The sequence below is a fragment of the Artemia sp. Qi Xiang Cuo genome, chromosome 19 (assembly GCF_049724085.1).
Source record: "Artemia sp. Qi Xiang Cuo chromosome 19, ASM4972408v1, whole genome shotgun sequence".
NCBI lineage: Eukaryota > Metazoa > Arthropoda > Branchiopoda > Anostraca > Artemiidae > Artemia > Artemia sp. Qi Xiang Cuo.
In genome coordinates, this window is record NC_142812.1 from 46,939,941 (window position 1) to 46,959,752 (window position 19,812).

At 36.7% G+C, this 19,812-nt stretch overlaps 1 protein-coding gene across 1 annotated transcript in view; it reads left to right on the plus strand.

Annotated features, from left to right (window-relative positions):
* The window catches only part of RecQ4 (RecQ4 helicase), a 104,375-nt gene that overhangs the window by 23,911 nt on the left and 60,652 nt on the right, over positions 1–19,812 (plus strand). Inside the window, exons 3-5 of the mRNA XM_089105491.1 lie at positions 1,395–1,585; positions 13,850–14,242; positions 17,964–18,193. Coding sequence (XP_088961617.1) covers positions 1,395–1,585; positions 13,850–14,242; positions 17,964–18,193 — 814 coding nt within the window. The remainder of the gene's footprint in view (positions 1–1,394; positions 1,586–13,849; positions 14,243–17,963; positions 18,194–19,812) is intronic.

A 19,812-nucleotide genomic window follows, 5' to 3' on the forward strand; every position in this document is an offset into this window, starting at 1 on the left:
TTTATTCTTGCCTGTAAAGGATAAAGTTACTGGCTAAAAACGTAAAGGTAAAACCGTCAATAATAAAAAAAGCGCTTGTTATGACCAGGGTGGGATGTATCTAGGATTATTTTTTTGTGGGGGGGGGGAGTTACAAAAGTGTTTTTTTTCGGGGGAGGGGGTTTACCAAAAAACGCTTCAAATTTTTTTTATCATTTTTGTTACGTTACTACGAGTCGCGCGAACATTTCGGGGTGGGGGGGGGGAAGGGTCAAACCCTCCTCCCCTGGATACGGCCTTGATTATGACCATTTTTTGTTTTGTCTTCAGTCGTCTTTTTTTTTCCATTAAAACAAATTAACCTGAAATAATGACAAGCGTCTATTAGATATGTGTCAAACATGTAGCAACATGTATACTTTTGAATTAAATCAAAACAACCCCATCTTTCGACTATTTTGTTTAGTCAGATGCAGATGTTCTGTGTAAGTTACCCTGCTCGTCGTATTTAGGTTATACAATGATCTCATACTTTTCATTGGGGGAGAGGGGACAGGGGACAGGGAGAGGGGTCAGAAGATTTTCTCAGGTGAGGAAAAGTGGAGCCAAATGCATGCTGGGGCTGAGGTCTCATATTTTCCCAGGGAGGAAATCCCCCCCCCTGTGTCTGCCAGTATACTTTATATAACCTTTGTTTCTAACCTGTTTGGTGTTAAACAATTTCTGAGACCACACTGGCTAATCATGACAAAACGAAAAAATAGTAAAAAAGAGAAAAACGAGGATTATACAATTAATTCTGAACTAATTAATTCTGATCGTTTTTACTTAAATAAAAAAAAAATCACATTTTGCAACCTAAGCTAATCTGTGATGATGTTTTACCTGGAAAGCGTTTAGCTTATAAAAATGCTCTGTATAAATTAAAAATTGAATCCCCATTCATTACTGTATTTCTTCATTCAGTTACCATTTCACCGTTACATGGAAAGGGTCTTCAAATTTTAGTTCTGCTTTGCTTTAAGGTTTGAATTTTTTGTATAGTATCCTTGGGTTTTTATTAGTAATTTTTATGTTATTATCTTGCACTGAGGACGGTCAAGCGGAGGTCTTGACCGAAATATTTGCATTTTAGTCCATATTTTTCACTGGATTGTATAATCCTCGTTTTCTCTTTTTTACTTTTTTTTCGTTTTATTGTGTTAACTAATTTCAAAGGTACACAGGCCCAGTCCTTAGAGGGGTCACGATTTCTTCTTGGAAGAGGAGTGGGGGGTTACCCCCAGAACCGTTGTTTAGGCTACTATTCTTTATCTTTTCTGGTGGAGGAGAATCTCCCGACCATTCTCAGATTGAATTCCTTTTTTTATTTACCTCTCTGTGAAGGTATGATTACATTATTACTGTCCTTTTAGAAAAGTAGCTGATGGAACAGCAAATCAGAACTATGTCAAAATTAATCTGAAAAAGAAGATTTTCGTTCGCGGCAAAAGATCAATGAAAGGGAGCAAGCTCAAGAGACAAATATGGAAGCAGAAAATGAGAAAAATGAAATGTCATCAGTGCAATATGATTGGCCATATTGAGTCAGAATGCACTAATTTTGGTATGTCTATCAAACTTTTGTTTGTTTGCTGACCTGTCTACAAATTTGAATTTTAATTGAAATTGTTGGATCTTTTAAGGATACAGTCCAGAATATTCTGGTTTTAGTAATAAAGATGATCACCTATGCTTTGAGTCGTCCTAGCCGAGTGGTTAGCGCGCTAGACTTGAAATCCTTTGTCCGTGAGTACAAGGGTTCAAGCCATGGTGTCGCGGGTTATTTGGTTTGGAATAGGAGGTAGTGGTGTGACTCTTTAGTCTCAGCCAGAGTCGACCCAGCTCTAAATGGGTGTCTGGATAAATTCGGGGAAGGTAAACAGGAAGGGTGTTTGAAAGCACAGGAAGGCTGGCTCCCAACCCCCCATTGCACTTCCTGGCTGAAGGGCCATGGAACGGAGAACAGTACCACCGGTAGGGACTGTAAAGACCAGTGCTGCATTTTTTTTATTCTAAAGAAAAGGTTTAAATTACAGGACCTGTAAAACCGTAATGGTACTCAGTTTAGAAAAAGAAATGATTGATTTAGGTTTTCTTTAACTAAACAGAACATGAAACCATTTTTAATGGAATGATGGAATAAGATACATCTGTGCACATAAACGTCCACACGGTGGGGTCTAGGAGTGCTTCAGCCCCATTAAAAGCGAAAAATCTTGCAGGTTCCCAATCCATATGATTGGAGGTCCGCTGCTCTAACCACCCTGTAATTTATAAATAAATAATTGCTGTAGAAAACTATTGCTGGTCAGAAAATTTTGACTTGAAATTGAAATTTTGCCTTTAACTAATACCTGAACTGAAAACAAAAGTAAAATAAAAATTTCTTGTCGAAAGATACTTGACTTAACATGACTTAAGGCTCCTGCCGAGGGTTTGGCGTAGAGAACGATGAGACTAGGCGCCTCCAGGTTGACCTATCGCTTGCCATGATCGCAGCTTCTTCCACCGGGATGTGGGCTTGGGTGAGGAATTCATCGGCTTTGTCTTTCCACCTAGTAGGTGGACGTCCTCTGGGTCGTTTCCATCCGTGTAGGGTGGGGTCGAAGTCGAATGCGACCCGTGCTGGGGCGTCACGTGGCATGCGAAGGAGGTGGCCGTACCACCGAACAGTACGCTGGGCGAGCTGAGTCAAGAAAGGAGTTTGAGCCGTACGTGATAGGAGGGTCTGGTTGCTAACGAAGTTAGTCCAGTAAAGTTTTTCGATTCTTCGGAGATGTTTCATCTGAGCAATATCGACGGCACTGAGGATAGATTTGGCAGCTGGCCACGTCACCGCTCCAAACAGCAGGACGGTGCTGATTGACGCATTGTAGATGCGCATTTTGGTAATGCGGCTTATGTTTGGCTTTTGCCAGATGCTGCTAAGTCTCCCAACAAGTGCTGAAGCTTTGGCAATTCGAGATGTAAGCTCTTTTGTGATCAAGCCATCATTCGACAGAATAGATCCCAGGTAAGTGAAGTCTTCAATCACATCTACTCGGTTGCTTCCGATGTTGACTTCCTTTACAGCAGAACGGGCCGTGGGGGACTCAAGGAGCATAACTTTGGTTTTCTGCCAGTTGATCTTCAGTCCAACTGTCGAGGCTTCTTCTGAGAGCACCTGGAGAGCTTTGGTCATATTATCGACGGTGCTCGCAACTAGCGCTATGTCGTCGGCAAAGTCAGCATCAGAGAGTACCCGGTCTCCGAACTGAAGACCGAATTGAAGGCGATTCATCGTGCTGGTCATAATATGGTCTATGACGCAGTTGAAAAGCTCGGGAGCGGTAGCATAACCTAGCCGGATGTCAGTCTTCACCGGGAATGTGGGACTCCGTCTTCCATTGAGTTGCACGCAGCTTTCCGTATCCTCATTCAGCTTTTCAAAGAGTGAGCAATATTTCTTGGGTAGACCTGTAGTTCTTAGTATCAGCCAAAGTGAACGGCGATCAACAGAATCGAAGGCAGCCTTAAAGTCCACGAATGCGATGTACGCTTTTTGGTGGAACTCTCGCGTCTTCTCGATCAACTGGCGCATAGTAAACATTTGTCGAAAGATAAACGTGTATACATATTGTATTCACTTAATACGTCATGTATGGTTATTACGTCATGTATACGAGAAAAATCCATCCCTTTGTATCTTTTCAACATATTATAAACAGTAACCTTTTCAATGTGATTATATGTAACTTATTTGTCATAGGCCTCCGATGGTACAATGGTAAGCATACTAGTGGTTAGGATAGCTGGCATTCATCAAGATTGGCAATAAAAATGTAGTTTTTAGTAGAATTTTAATAAAAAAAGTTTTTAATTTAAATAATTTTTGTTTTTTAATTAAAAAAGGCACTGAAACTTTTAATTTCCATTCGAATGAGCCCCCTCACGACATTCTAGGACCATTGGGTCGACACGATCCCTCTTGGGGAAAAAAATAACAAATAAACGCGCATCCGTGATCTTTCTTCTGGCAAAAAATACAAAATTCCACATTTTTGCAGGCAGGAGCTTGAACCCTCTACAGTAAGGTTCTCTGATTCTTTGAATCTGATGGTGGGATTTTCATAAGGATTCTTTGACTTTTAAGGGGTGTTTTCCTTTTTTCGAAAATAAGGCAAATTTTTGCAGGCTCGTAAATGTTGATGGGCAAGACTAAACTTGAAAAAACTTATATATTTAAAATCAGCATAAAACTCTGATTCTTTAGATGTATCTATTGGTATCAAAATTCTGTTTTTTACAGTTTCGGTTACTATTGAGCCGGATAGCTCTTACTATACAGTTCGTTACCACGAAGTGTATAGTAAGGATTTATACATAGTTATTGTTCATCAATTTAGTATTGGCTCAGGCAATGCTCCCTGACCCAATAAAGTTGCCCCTCTCCTCCTCCAGTTTCGATCAAAGGAAATGCCTACCATGTGTTTAAAGCGAAAAAGTAGTTTAGTGGCTATTTTTGTGCGTGAAACTAATACTGCTATGATCTGGTCTATATTATCAATTGACGACCTTATCCAGTAAAAAACTTCGTAAACTCCTCCCTTGTTCTTGCACCATCGTGGGTCAGGTTAAAAGTCAACAGCTCGGCTGGATAGTCACATTCAAGGAATGTCAGACAGCCAGTTGCCAAAAATTACCTTCGAAGGACGAGTACACGGCACGCGCCCGACCAAAATATTTCTTGCCACCATATTCGTCGAACTGCCACCATATTCATCGAATTTTCAGAATAGAAGAAGCCCTAGTGCAACGTCTGAAAAAAAAGAAAATAATTAAGAGGACAGAGAAACGTACTTAAGCCCCAGTAAAGCCATAAGTCAAGTGAGTTAAGAAAAGATTAACTACAATTAGCATTTTTCTTAGGTTTTTATAATGATCAATTTAAAAAAAAAAATCCCAAAAAGATAATTTTTTCAAAGAAAAGTAAAGAGCTCTATTAAACCAAAAATGAGCAAAAATAAAGTCAAGTAATATTCCAAAGGTAAAACTACCACAAATCACTATCAATAAATAAATGGAACTCAAAACGAACAGAAATTACAATAAATAGCAGAGTCAAACTAGAAACGAGCAAAAATTAATATAAATAGGACTGATAGCCCCTATGCCTTCTCAAGACCACAAAATAATTTGAACTTCACTGAAAAAACAAAACAAAAAAACATTTCTTAAAGTTTTAATAATTGTTTATTTATTAAAGTAAAAAAAAGTGAATAGATTTAAAATGTATTTTGTTTTCAGTAAAGTGCAAATTATGTTCTTGCAGTGCCTATGATTAATGCTGCAAATTTTTATTAACCTGGAGGTTCGGAGAAGAAGTTAGTAGGTTAGAAAAAAAAATTAATATTCCGTTAAACTTACTAAAACCTCTTTTTTTTTGCAAGCTCTGTTTTTTATTTACACTAAAGATATTCTTCGAAAAAGATGTCAATTTTTACACAATTTTTGATAGGTTCCTCTCCTGTATCAAGTTTAACAGCTAATCTTTTTCTTCTTGAAACCACCAATTGAAATTACAAATTAGAATTTGTCGAAAAGACTATCAGCTTAAAAGTTTTTAGTTAGAGACACTAGGTGGTGTTAGGTTTCTAGTGTTATATTCTCTCTACTTTTAGAAACCTATCTATAGAAACCAGAAATGTCTTAGAAATAACAACACCTCCGATAAACTAGGCTGAACAAAAGTTTTCTTTATGGTTATTAACTTCTTGGTTATAGTTTGTCAACATTTTTTAGTCGCGACCCCACTCCCTAAACAAAACCAAGATCAATAAATAAATAAGATTGCGCTGGAAGTGCAATAAGGAAGTGCCACCTATATATTTAATAAATATAATTTATTAAATAGATAAAAATTATATATTTAATAAATTATATATATATATATATATATAATTTATAGATATTTAATAAATAATGAACAAGGATTATCTGGTTTCTGCCAGGGTAACACAAGCATTTTTGAATTTGCGCTTAAAGGTATTTTAATGTATTCTAAATAGGTGTGAAACCCTCGAATCAACACCGATCCGGTATGAACATTCAATCGAAATGATTGAATGTTCAGTATTATAGTTGATCCCACAGTAAAGAGAATATACAGTAGCCACAAAGGTTATATTTTCCATTAAAAATATGTGACACAGATCTAAAACCACACAAGATTATGCCCCGCCTTCGCTCACCGGCAATGAAAATTGTTTCCGATGTGCACATGACGATGAGCTTATGGAAAATTTCTGACGTATATGCTCAGGGTCTATACGCGCGGTATGAAAAGTGTGTCATGTTTGGAAAAAGAAGTCGCTACTGGAATATCCTTAAACTATGAGTAGATCCAGTCTAGAAAACAATAGCACTCGAGATTCAGGATCTCATGGCAGAGTTGCCAAAATTGAGTTAAACAATAAATTAATTAACAATATTTATTAATCCTTAACTGTAGCCCAACGTTATAGGGCTGGCTATAGTAAAGGCCGTAAGGCTACAAGGTTTTGTTATTTATTATTTTTTTTTCAGAGGCACTTCATATGAAGGGATGGTTGTAAAAAATTCGAAGGGGACTCATTCGGTTGGAAATTGGAAGCTCTAGTGCCCTTTTTAAGACTCAGAGTGATCGAAGGGCAACGAGCCCCCCCCCCGTACGCCTATCTTTTTTCCAAGTGTATCCGAACAAATTTTTAAATATCTATCTTGTTCAAAATAGTCCAAAGGTCAAGTAACTACCTCCAGGGTTGAAAAAACCCTCCACAGCCCCCTGAGCTATGGCTGTAATTTATTCAAGTTGCCCATTGTTAACATGTAAGCTTATGGAAGGGATGGTTGTATAAACTTCGGAGGAGGCTCATTAGATTTGAAATCTGTAAGTTCTGGCTCTCTTTTTAAGAGTATAAACCGATCGGAGGGAAACTAGTTCCATCCTTCACGCTCTTTTTTTCCCCAAATGCTTCCGACCAACATTTTGAGACAGCCATTTTGTTCAAAATAATCCGAACGCCAAATAACTATGGTTCTGGGTTTGACATCCTCCCTCATCTTTTGGGGCAAAGGCAATAAGTTATGCTAGTTGCCCTATATAAGGTTTTTATGGAAGGGATGGTCGCATAAACTTTGGGGGTGGGAGGTGGGGCTCATTCTATTAGAAATAGAAAATTCTAGTGCCCTTTTTAAGAGTAGAAAGTGATCGGAGGGCACGGAGCCCCCATCCCTTACGTCCTTTTTTCCCCAAATGCATCCGATCAAAATTAGTAGATAGCCGCTTTGTTTGAAACAATCCAAAAGTCAAATAACAATAATTCATGGGTTGACAACCCCCCCCCCGGGGGGGGCAAAGGCTGTAAATTGTTCAATGTTACCCTGGTTCACATCTTGGAATTGGGTTTGGGAAGGAGTGGTCGTATAAACTTTGGAGGGTGCTCATTTGGATGGAAATTGAAAGTTCTAGTTCCTTTTTTAATATTCCAAAGTGATCATAGGACAACCAACCCCCCCCCTGCCCTTTTCCCCCAAATGCATCCGGTCAAATAGTTTTTTTTTCAAAATAGTCCAAAGGCCAAACGATTTATGCTTCCGAGGTTGGAATCCCCCCAGCCCCGGGGCAAGGACCGTAAGTTATGCGAGTTACTTATTGTTAATATATAAGTTTTTATGGAAGGAGTGGTCGTATAAACGTTTATTGGAAATCGACATTTTTAGTCCACTCGTTAAGAGTCGAAAGTGATCAAAGGGCAACCAGCTACCCACGCCCTTTTTTCCTCAAATGTGACAGATCAAAATTTTGAGATAGCCATTTTGTTCAAAATTGTTCAAAGGTCCAATAACTATGCCTCCAGAGTTGACACGCCTCTCCCCAGACTCCGGGCAAGGACTATTAAGTTATGCTATTTGCTCATTGTTAACATATAATGATTTTTATTTGAAAATATGGCATATTTGATCCTTGGTCTCCAAAAAGGCTTATGGTATTAAGGAGAAACTTTAAGGAAATGTTGAAAGGGATGCCGAACACAATCAAAACACTCCATGTGTTTGTAGTTGTGAAAAGGGAATATCAGCAATATCTGGAGAACGACTGAGGGCATTAAGTAGAAAATTTCAAGTTATGTTGAGGCGATGCTAAAGAGAGATTTTAGGAAACCAGTTCCCCTACTGGCTCTTTTTATGTGCCCTATCTGCTCAACAAGTATCGATATCTTGATTTGTCATTTTATTCAAACTAGTCAAAAGGTCTAATAGGTATACTTCCAGGAATGGCATGCCTCCATAGCCCTGGGGCACGGATTGTAAATTAAGCAGTTTGTCCTTTGTTTGCATGCAGGATTTATCATTAGGAAAATGGCAAATATTTGATTCTGGGTGTATTCGAAAAGGAAGGGCATTAAGATGAAACCTTAGAGAATCTTGAAGGTACGTTATATTAAATGAAAAGACACTGTGTGCATCCAGTTTATCAAAAAGGAGGATTTGCAATATTTTAAGAACGGGGAGGATATCGAATTGAAACATTCAAGACATGTGGGGGGAGGCTTTTAAAACTGGTTGGCGGGCCGCCAGCCTCCTTTCATGCCTTTTTAGAGGCAATCCCTCCAAAAATACTCGATCAAAATTTGAAATGGACTTCTTTTTCAAAATAGTCAAAAGCTTAAATAACTATGCCTATGCGGATGACATAACCCCCCACAGCTTTGGAGAGGGGTACTAAATACAAAAACACAATATGTGCGTGCTGATTGTCAGAAGGATGTGTCATCAATATCTAAGAAACGGCTGAGGGTATTAAAATGTGAATTTCAGAGTATGTTGAAGAGCTATCGGCGGATAACCAGCCTTCCTTGCCATTTTTAGATGCTCCATCTTCTCATCACTGATCAAAATCCTGAAAAAGTGATTTTGTCCAAAACAGTCAAATGGTCTAGTAACTATACCTTCGGTGATGCAATACCCCTCATAGCCCCAGGGTAAGGGTTTAAATTTTGCAATTTGCCCTTCTTTACATGATTTATTGTTAGGAAAAAGGAAGAATTTTTGGTTCTAAGTGTGTTCAAAAATCTGGGTATTAGGTAAGGCTAAGGGAATTAAGGTAAAACTTTGGGGGACTGTTGAGGGGCATGTTAAACTAAATCTAAAGATACTATGTGCATCCTCTTTATCAAAAGGGTGTATCTGCACTATCACTAGAACAGCTGAGGACCTTAAGTTTAAACCTTCAGATTGTTTTGAGGAAAATACTCCCTCCAAAGATACCTCAGAAAATATTTTGGAATGGACATCTTGTTCCAAATAGTTGATAAAGTACTTTCGGGGATGACTTAACCCTTACAGCCCCTGAGACAAGTGTTGCAAGTTATATAGGTTGTCCATTGTTTATATACAAGGTTGGTTATTGGGAAAGGGGGGGGAGGGTATGTTTCATCCCGAGTCTTCAGAAAGGAGAAGAATATTAAGGTAAAACTCTTAGAAAATGTTGAGGGGGATATCAAACAAAATCAAAGCACACTATGCTGGAGAGTTTTCGAAAGTGCGTGACAACAATATCTAAGGAACGGCTAAGGGTGCTAAGTTGAAACTTTAACGGTATGTCGGGAGGCATGTTGAAAAGGAAGGAAGGGCAGCCTCCCCTCTTGCCCTTTTACATTCTCTCCTTAAACTGATAGAGATCTTAAAGAGTGAGATAGAGATCTTAAACGTTGTGGGGTGTTTTGAGCTAAATAAAAAGAAACTATATGTATCCAAATTATCAAAAAGGCTTTCTGAAGTATCTTAGGAACTGGTAAGGGTATTAACCTGAAATTTTCAGGGCCACTACTACTGCTGCTACTATTGCGTCTGCAAATGAGACTGGTTGTAACTGCAACTGTGACTACTTCCAACTCCGACAACTTGTAACTGCGACTGCTTACAACTGCTACTACATCTAATTGTGACTACTTTCAGGGATTGTTGAGAGGGATGTTGAACTTTGAAACCTTACTGTTGAAAAAAATATGACTTTGATATTTTGATACTTTGGTAAAAAGTAAATATAAAAAAAAAAAAATCTGATTTTGAAATGGAGAATGTTGAAACATCTGTAACTTAGGCAATCAAAAACAAACAGAAATTAATTTAAAAATCTTTCTGAATAAAAGTTTTCCAAGAATAGTAAAAAGCCATATTAAACTTAAGACAAGCAGAAGAAAATTCATATAATAATTCCAACTCCAAACCACCTAAATTACTATTAAAAAGTAAATGTAACCCAAAATAAACAGAAACTAGATAAAGAATCATAGCAAAAAGACATACAACATGTGCTAATATCAATGAATAAATAAATCTTAAAACCAGTAAAATTTAAATCCAATTTTCAAATAAAACTTAAAACGAACCAACAAACAAGAGTTTTGTTACTGCCCCTTTCGCTAACTGTAAATTCTAAAGCCTACTGCGTCATTTGCGCTTTACTGAAAACGAATTATATTACATATATTTGCTTTTGTACTTACACCATTAAAAATAGAAATAAAAATTACAGTGAAATAAAATCTTGAACTGCTGAACTTTCAGTAAATAATATCATTATATGTGAAATATTCAGTTTAATTTTATTAGTTCTTTCCAATTACTATTCAAGACGTATAATGAACAGTCATTGGAAAGTTGTCAATAAATAGCAAATGACGCAGTAGGCTTTAGACTTTTACAGTTAGAGAAGGGGGCAAAACTCTTGCCTGTAGAGGTTTTTGTTCGTTTTAAGTTTGATTGGAATATTCAATTTAAGGTTTACTCTCTTTAAGATTTATTCATTCATTTATATTAGTACCTGTTTAATGCTTGTTTTGCTATGATTTTGTTTTATTTCTGTTTGGTTTGGGGTTTATTTATTCTTATATAGGAATTTCTGGTCATTTTGAGTTAGAATTATTATAGGAATTCATTTATGCTGGTCTTAAGTTTAAAATGGCTGTTTAGTGTTCTTTGAAAAATTTCTCATTTTAAAAGTTTTTTTTAATAAATTTCTGATTGTTTTGTACTGGCAAAGTTTAATTTTTTCAACATCCCCCTTTTCGACATCATTTTTTTTCAATGTCAAAGTTTCATCGAAGTATCAAAACATTAAAGTGACATTTTTTTTCAACACTAAAGTTTCAAAGTTCAACATCCCTGTCGACAATCCCTGAAAGAAGCTATAATTAGATGTAGTAGCAGTTGTAAGCAGTTGCAGTTACAAGTTGTCGCAGTTGGAAGTAGTCACTGTTATAGTCACAACCAGTCTCATTTCCAGACGCAATAGTAGCAGTAGCAGTACTGGCCCTGAAAGTTTTAAGTTAATACCCTTACCTGTTCAGAATATATTGCAGATAGGGGCGTCCCAAGGGGGAAGGCGCGGGGAGGGGCACGCTGCCCCCAACTTTTTTCCCATTCGGTAAAATTTTCGCCTTCGGCAAAAATTTTTCGGCAGAAATTTTGCAAAATCGGCCGAAATTTTGCAAAATTCTTAATTTCTGCAGAAAATTCGGCATAAATCAGGTAGCGATTCGGTAAAATTTACGAAGATCGCCCCCCCCCCAATAAAACGAGCCTCAGGACGCCCCTGATTGCAGATAGGCCTTTTTGATAACTTGGATAGATATAGTTTCTTTGGTTTATCTCAACACCCCTCAACATTCACCGAAAGTTTGCCTCAATACCTTTAGCCTTTTTGAACACATCCAGGATCAAACGTTCCCCCTTCCTTAATGAAAAATTCTGCATGTAAAAAAATGGACAAATTACATAATTTACATTCTTTGTCCCGGGGATTGCGGTGGCCTGGAATCCCGAAAGACTTAGCTATTAGAAGTTGTGACTATGTCAAGTAAAATGGCTTGTTTAAGATCTCTGCCGGTGTTAAGGAGAGAATCTTAAAGGGCAAGAGGGGGATGGATGGCCGCCCTTCGTCCCTTATTGAACGTGCCTTTAAAAATTCAACTTCGCATCCTTAGCCGTTTTTTAGATATCGTTGTTGTGTCCTTTCAAAAACCCTTGAAAGGACAAGGAAAGGACGAAAGGAATTTAAAGGTCAATTTTAGTTTGAATTATTGTAGAAATTTGTTTCTGCTGGCCTTAAGTTTGATATGGCTAAAGTATTCTTTGAAAAACTAGTTATCCGGAAATTTCGACTAGTGAAAAATAAAAATATGAAACAGCAAACGAAGAAAGAGGGGCTAATTCACAAAAATGTAGGGAAGGACGGCAATAATTTCTATATGAAGATAAAATCTAAAGGGGCATAATTGTAGGTAAAGCAAAACTGTAAGTAAGGATATTTCTTTAAATATTGTACATTAAATACTACAGGAATCCTGTTGAGAAAATAGGGCAAAATGTGTTAGCTTCGCCCTTTTTAAGTCCCAAAGACCAAAGAATCTGAGTGGTTTCTGTTTTCTGAATCATCAGTCAAGCTTAGTCTAGTCAAATTCTGAATAATCTGTCAAGAAATCCAAGTACTTAAGCAGCCCATTTCGCGAAAATGAAATGGCGATTGAAATGAAACGGCAATGAACAGGCCATGGAATGGAATGTATCTGGGCTTTGTACGTATCTTGGAATTTTTCGATCTGCAAATAATTGAAGTAAAAATTACATTCTAACAATCAACAATTAGCAAGGGCGGACCCAAGGCTATTTTATGGACGTGAAACCCCGCCGAAGGTCAAAAGTAACCCAAATTACAAGTGTGAAGCAGTGAAAATACCAACACTTGACCGTTTAGGGCCTACTTAAGGTTGGCTGTAGAAGTAGAATTATATCTTTTAGGGAAACGATAAGAGTAATAGGTGGACTTGGTTCCAAGGGTAGCTTTTATTTCTAGAGCATTAAGCTGTTATTAAAATATCTCAGTTGATGCAGGAATAAAGACCTTATTTGAGGATTAATGAAAGATGACAAATACGATAAATAACGAACCATTTTGATGATGAAAGATTTGGTGACCCCACTAAAAAGTTTCTCTTAACCTTAGATTATTGATTCTACGAAAATATCCCGAAATGGACTTGATCAAGAAAACGTATCTGAAGAAAAAAAAACAAAGATAATCACAGCCAATGAAAAATAAAAACTATGCCAAAAGCAAAGACGATGCCAATATTTCGATTGAGACCTCCGCTTAACCATTTTGCCGAGGTCTTGAAGAAATTATTTGCATTCTTTTTCTCTCTGGCTGTAATTATTCTTGTTTTTTCGTCGTTACGTTTTCTTGTCTTGTTTTTTCGTCGTAATTGTTTGGACTTGATCAAGAAAACGTATCTGAAGAAAAAAAAAACAAAACAAAGATAATCACAGCCAATGAAAAACGAAAACAATGCCAAAAACAAAGATGATGCCAATATTTCGATTGAGACCTCCGCTTAACCATTTTGCCGAGGTCTTAAAGAAATTATTTGCATTCTTTTTCTCTCTGGCTGTAATTATTCTTGTTTTTTCGTCGTTACGTTTTCTTGTCTTGTTTTTTCGTCGTTACGTTTTCTTGTCTTGTTTTTTCGTCGTTACGTTTTCTTGTCTTGTTTTTTCGTCGTTACGTTTTCTTGTCTTGTTTTTTCTTCGTTAAGTTTTCTTGTCTTGTTTTTTCGTCGTTACGTTTTCTTGTCTTGTTTTTTCGTCGTTACATTTTATTGTCTTGTTTTTTCGTCTTTACGTTTTTTTGTCTTGTTTTTTCGTCGTTACGTTTACTTGTCATGTTTTTTCGTTGTAATTGTTTGGACTTGATCCACTTTTATGCTGAAACCTTTAGTTATCACTTTCCTAATTGTTTTTGTTTTAGGCGGAGAAAGCCTTCTACCCAAAGAAATGGACTATGAAAATGATGAAGCTGGTGACAGCCTGGAAACAATTACAAATAACTTTAAAGTGGACAGTCAACCCTCGCCCAAATGCAAAGGAACAAAGAAGCGGGTAAAAAGGAAAGCAGACAGTGAAATTGAAAATGCTAAAAGCACAAGGAAGAAAAGAAAAGTTAGTGAGGAGGTGAGAGGATCTACGCTCGCTGAATTCAGCGGTGACAGCAATGATGGTGTAGAAAACCCACTGGAAGACCGATCAGTTCAAAAGTCTCAGACAGAAGCCAGAAAAGTCTCAGCCATCTCAGAAGCCAGAAAAGAATGGAGTAACAAAGTTGAACCTCTTTTTGACTGGGAAATCTTAAAAGAGTCACCGGGTGAGTATTTTCGAAGAATTTTGTGTTTATGATTTTTCTCTTTTTTAAGATTTTAGTTAGGTAGGCTCAATTGTTTTTCTCTTTTTCAAGGCTCAATTAGTCAATTATCATTACTTTTACGAAGAAATAAACGTTCAAATGGGGATAAGTTTATTTATAGACAATGAAAACAGATACAAAAGTCTGGATATTTCGAAGACATATAGAGCGATCGTCATCAGTAGATTTGCGACAATTTCGACTACATATACAGCGATCGGCATAAGCAGATATGTCCAGACTTTTGTATCTGTTTTCACTGTCTAATAAATGGACTTATCCCCATTTGAACACTTATTTGTTCGTCATAGAAAGGCAGTGGGTTTTTGGAAAAAAAATACCTTACTTAAGGTATTACTTCAAAAATTAATTACTTTTTTATTATTATTATTATCATACTCGACTTATTGGTTTGAGCTGACCAAAGGTGACCTCGAACTGACCTTGAAAGAGGCTTGTTTTTTTTTGTGCCCCATTTTGTTTGGAGGGGGCGTGCTTCGAAACTGCTTTTTTGTAGTGTTAAAGGCTTTTCCTGAATTCAGCCTATATTCAATAAAGAAAAAGCAAAATTTCAGACACAATTTATACTCTGTCCTTGGTAGGCTTAATTTAAGAAAAAAATTAATGTTGACATTGCTTTGATGTCTTTTTTAAGCTTGGTTTCTTGGTTTCTGATGGTAAAGAAGCTTCACGAATTCAGCTATTCTTGTAGAAAAAAGCAAGCTCTCAGATAAAAGATCTACTTTCTGTCTGATACAAGAATGTCTTGGTACTTCAGTTGGTACTTCGCTTCACACTACTTTCTGTCTGAAGTACCAAGCGTCTAGAATAAGACATTATTTGTACCTTGGACCCATCAAAGGTCTATTCATGACTGAAAACCGCGGTTTTCTAATATTTTTTTTTTGATTGTTTCAAGTTTAGATATTGATTTAAGCCTTACCCCATATTCACCAGTGTTGTCCCATTCAGCCGCGAAAATGATAAGCCAAACCAAATTATTTTAATTTGGAAACGATCTTTGTTCATAGAAATTGAAACTTTAAAAATAGGTGGATTTCCAAAGATAACTGCACCTTCAAAGGTCAGCTGCACCTTCTTAAACTATTCGGTGCCTTCTGCTGATTTTTAACCCACGTTTCTCTTTCTTTCACTTAGGTGCCCTCTACTATCAAGAACTGCATAGCAACATATATGCATAGCTGCATAGCTACGTGGCTACATATTAAGGGCTTAATCATTCTTTAATCAATTTCCGTGTCTTTCCAAATTTTCTAAGAAATATGGTTGTTTAAGTTTCCGCTTAACCTATTCAGTGATATTTCATCTTCACTTTGGTACTTTATTTATTAATTAATTTTAATTAATTTATTTATTAAATTTAATTAATTTACTTATTAATTTTTAATTAATTAATTAATAATTTAATTTTTAATTAATTAATTTAATAATTTTTAATTCATTAATTTATTAATTAAAATCATTGGTACTTTAATTTATAGAGCATATCGTCTATCTGAAAAATACAGTTCTCTGCTATTGTAAGTGAAGGTTCTGTACCAGAATAAATTATTCAAGGTGCTTCCTGAATTCAGCCATTCTTAATTCAGAAAAAACAACACTTCTGATAAAATATATTTTTGGTCTTTGGCATGTTCGGTCTCTAAAATAAATATTGAAAAACCTGTTCTATTTTAAGTCAGGTTTAAGGTTTTAAGGTTTTTAAGTTTAAGCTTTTTTAGGGTTACGATTCATTAAGGAATCTTTCTGAATTTAACCCTTCTTCATTTAGAAAAATATCACCTAGAAAAAAACTGATGAATATAATTTCTATATTTAGAATGTCTGATTCCGAAAACAAAGCATATACAATTCTTTCAGTGGCGTAAATTCATGAGTTTTTAGGAGGGGGGAGGGTAAATTAATTGTTCAGTATCAAAAGGCTGTGGGGCAAATTTAACGTTTTTTTTTAACTTTTCAATTAAAAACACCCAAAAAAGAAAGATTTTTTCCAGTGAGAAAGGCCAAAAAAGCCCAAGATAAGTAATAAGATGAAGTATTATACCTTACCTTAGACCTTGGTTCCTCCAGGGTCTCCAGAGGCACACAGGGCGTCAGAAGGTTGCCTCCAATTTTCCTTCAAGTAGGCCGCTGCAAATATATCCTCCCGCTCTGGAATGACACTTCTCAAATGGGCTCTTCTGTCACGTTTGTGCATCCTATGGAGCGTGATCTATGTTTTTTCGTGGTGACAGATGCCTTCCAGTTGCCAGCAGAAGAGAATCTCGGAAGTTTGTAGTCTGAGATGAGGAGGATATGCCCAAGGTATCTCTGTCTTCCTTGTCTCACAACGGAGGTGATGTCTGGCTTGCCTGTTCGGGTACGAACCTCGCTGTTGCTGGCATTGTCCCTCCAGCTGATTCATAGGATCCGTTTTTGGCAATTTTCTCTTAAACAGTAATGCGTTACTCCTGTTCCGCTGTTGAATGTTTGCATTTCACATAGAGTAACTCAGAACAGGCAAATGATTGCTCTGTAACAGCCTGACTTTCAGCTTCTTAGAGCATATTGTGGATTATAAGACTAGTCAAAGTCTCTGGATAGCTGCGTTGGCAAGAGCATTCTGGTGCGTATTTCTGCTTCAGGGTCACCACTGGAAGTTGTATATAGGCTAACATATATATAGAAATAGGAAGTACTAACTCAAATATAGGAAGTAGACTATCAACTTAAATATATATTAAATTAACTTAAGTATAAATTAAATGTTAAACATAGAAAGTTTTATAGGTGCTTCCTACATCCAGACGTTCTTCTTTCTAGAAAAAAAAGTCAGATTTCTAGTAAAATCAAATTTCTGTCATTGGGAAGTGTTTAATAGGGCGTGATGTAGGAGAAGGTTTTCATAATGTTTTGGCTATAGGTGGGACAACGCTGCGTCCACGGTGCAGTAAGCGTAGGTGCGAAGTATTAAGGGGCTTAATGAGTTTGACCATCTTTACTTCAGGAAAAACATTATATCTGACGAAATGCGCTTTCTGTCCTTGTTAAGCTTGTAATAGGATGAATTTAGCAGAAAGAACTCCACCCACCTTCCCCCTCCAATTCATGTACCCTGACAGGATGGAAGAGAATTACTTACCATGGTGTCTGTCTCAGGCGGAATAATGCTACAATACCATTGTAGTGCTAGCAGAACAATCCCTTAGCAGACGAAATCCTATTCTGAGTTGGAAAACAAGAACAAATTAATTATAAAATCATCTTTTGAAATACTTCAAGGTCTATCTGTCTATCTTTCAATATTAATACAAGTTGAAGAATTTATTTTGAGTGATCATTGCTAGACAATTTGTAGACATAAGGCAACTTGATATAGTTTTTTTGATAAATATGACAAGCCATGGATTTAGGGTTGTAATTGAAGTAGTTGGTTGCTTTTCCTTAGACAAAAGTCAACTTGATATAGCTTTTTTGATAAATATGACAAGCCATGGATTTAGGGTTGTAATTGAAGTAGTTTATTGCTTTTCCTTGTATCTCCTGAACATTTTTTGGTCTACGAAAACGAAAGAATAGAGAAAAGAAGAATAAGATACTACCTTGTTTCGCATTAGCGAAAAATCATTTAATTTTATAGCATTAATTTTATTAATCTTAATTTTTTTTTTACTTTGTTAAGATATCCCTGACGAAATTTCAAAGGGACTTGCCGAATTTGGCCATTCCTCATTCCGACCAGGACAAAAAGAGGCTGTAATGAGGATCCTCTGTGGTCAGTCAACATTGTTAACTTTAAGCACTGGTGCTGGAAAGTCTCTCTGCTATCAACTTCCTGCTATGTTGTATTGGAAGAAGCAGCCTGCTTTAACGCTTGTTGTTTCGCCATTGGTATCCCTTATGGAAGATCAGGTAAATTGTCTATTTTTTCTTTAACTTGTTTTATTTAGTTTGTACTTAAAGGGTGAGAAATTGTTGCGCAAAGGTAGGCAATTGCTTACCTTTGCTATTTAGAAAAAGATGTGAAAAAGCTCACCAAAAGGATCTAGTGCCTTTGGTAAATCCTAATTAAGGATTAACTAACTAATTGAGTTAGCCTAATTGAATAATTAGCAATTTTAATGATGATTAGCCTCTGAAATCTATTGAAAAATTCGAAAGTCCTTTAAAAAGTGGGGTTAATCAAGTTAGGATTGCAGTTAGGATGAAAGTTTGTGCATAAAGAAGCTGGAACATTCCCTAAGGATTTCCCTAGGGAACATTCCTAGGGACATTTTATCAAGATTCCCTAGGGATGGTCAGGTGTCACTTCAGAGCTCCATGGAAGCTCACCTTTGTTTTCTGAAGTTTTTATTTACAAATTATGGTCTGGAAAGTCTTGACTGTCTTACGAAGCCACGTCTATGGCTCACGTGGCTTTACGGTTACGCCATTGTATTCAGATGGCAATCAATAAACAAAATGAAAGTTTACTTTCAGCAAGATTCGGCATCATCAGTCATACATTGATAAGACATTGATATGAATATTAATATCAATGTAATTATATGATAAGAAAATGTGGGCATAAATGGATATAAAAACCAGAAATCTCCGTATTCTAGAAAGTTCTTGAATCTGAAGCAGCGCTCTAGCGTTGTCTGTCGTAAAGAGCCATAAACCTTTAACGTATTTTTTGTTATTTTTGAAGGATTGTTCTCAGAAAGTTTGGAGGGATTCGGTAGGAAATTGGAAGTTTTAGTGCCCTTTTGTAGGATCGAAAGTGATTGAAGGAAATCCAGCCCGTCGTCTTGCCCCTTTTCGATACTCATCTCCCTGTAACCTCTAAAGATATTTGAAAAAAAATTCAGACAGCCATTTTGTTCAAAATAGTCAAAGAGTCCAATGAAATACCTCCGGGGATGACATGATCCCCAAACCCTTGGGCGAAGAATCGTAAATAATGCAAATTGACAATAATTTAAACAGATAATTCAAAATGATAAAGAGGGCTTGTGCAATATTTCAGGAACGCCTAAGGGTGTTAAATTGAAAGTTTCAGAAACAAGGGCGCCGGCAGAAAATTTTCTGGAGGGGGGGGTAAAGCCAAAGTAACAGTGGTGGTTGGGGGACAGTTTAGGGGGTTTAGGGCACCAAACTACGACTTTACCCCGAAGAGGACGAATTTGCAATCACTTTAAAAATCTAAGAAGCTAATTGATTTATAAGTATCAATATCTATATTTTAGGCTTCCAAGTTGCAAAAGAAATAATGCCAAACGGTGGTAGTACTGGATTCAACCATGTTGATTCGCTTTATTTTTAATGAAATAAGGCTACGTTTGGTGATCTGTAATTGCGGATAAACTATAATGAAGAGGGGTGAGTCATTGCTTAGGTAGGGGTATGACAGATTCCTAAAAAAGTACATTTTAATGGCCAAAGTGTTTAATCTTCTTGAGGCTTCAGATAAATGTGGAAAGAGGTAGGGGGGAGTAGGAATTAATTAAAATGTTTCTCTATACAGCTAAAATGTTATATTCCCATATCTA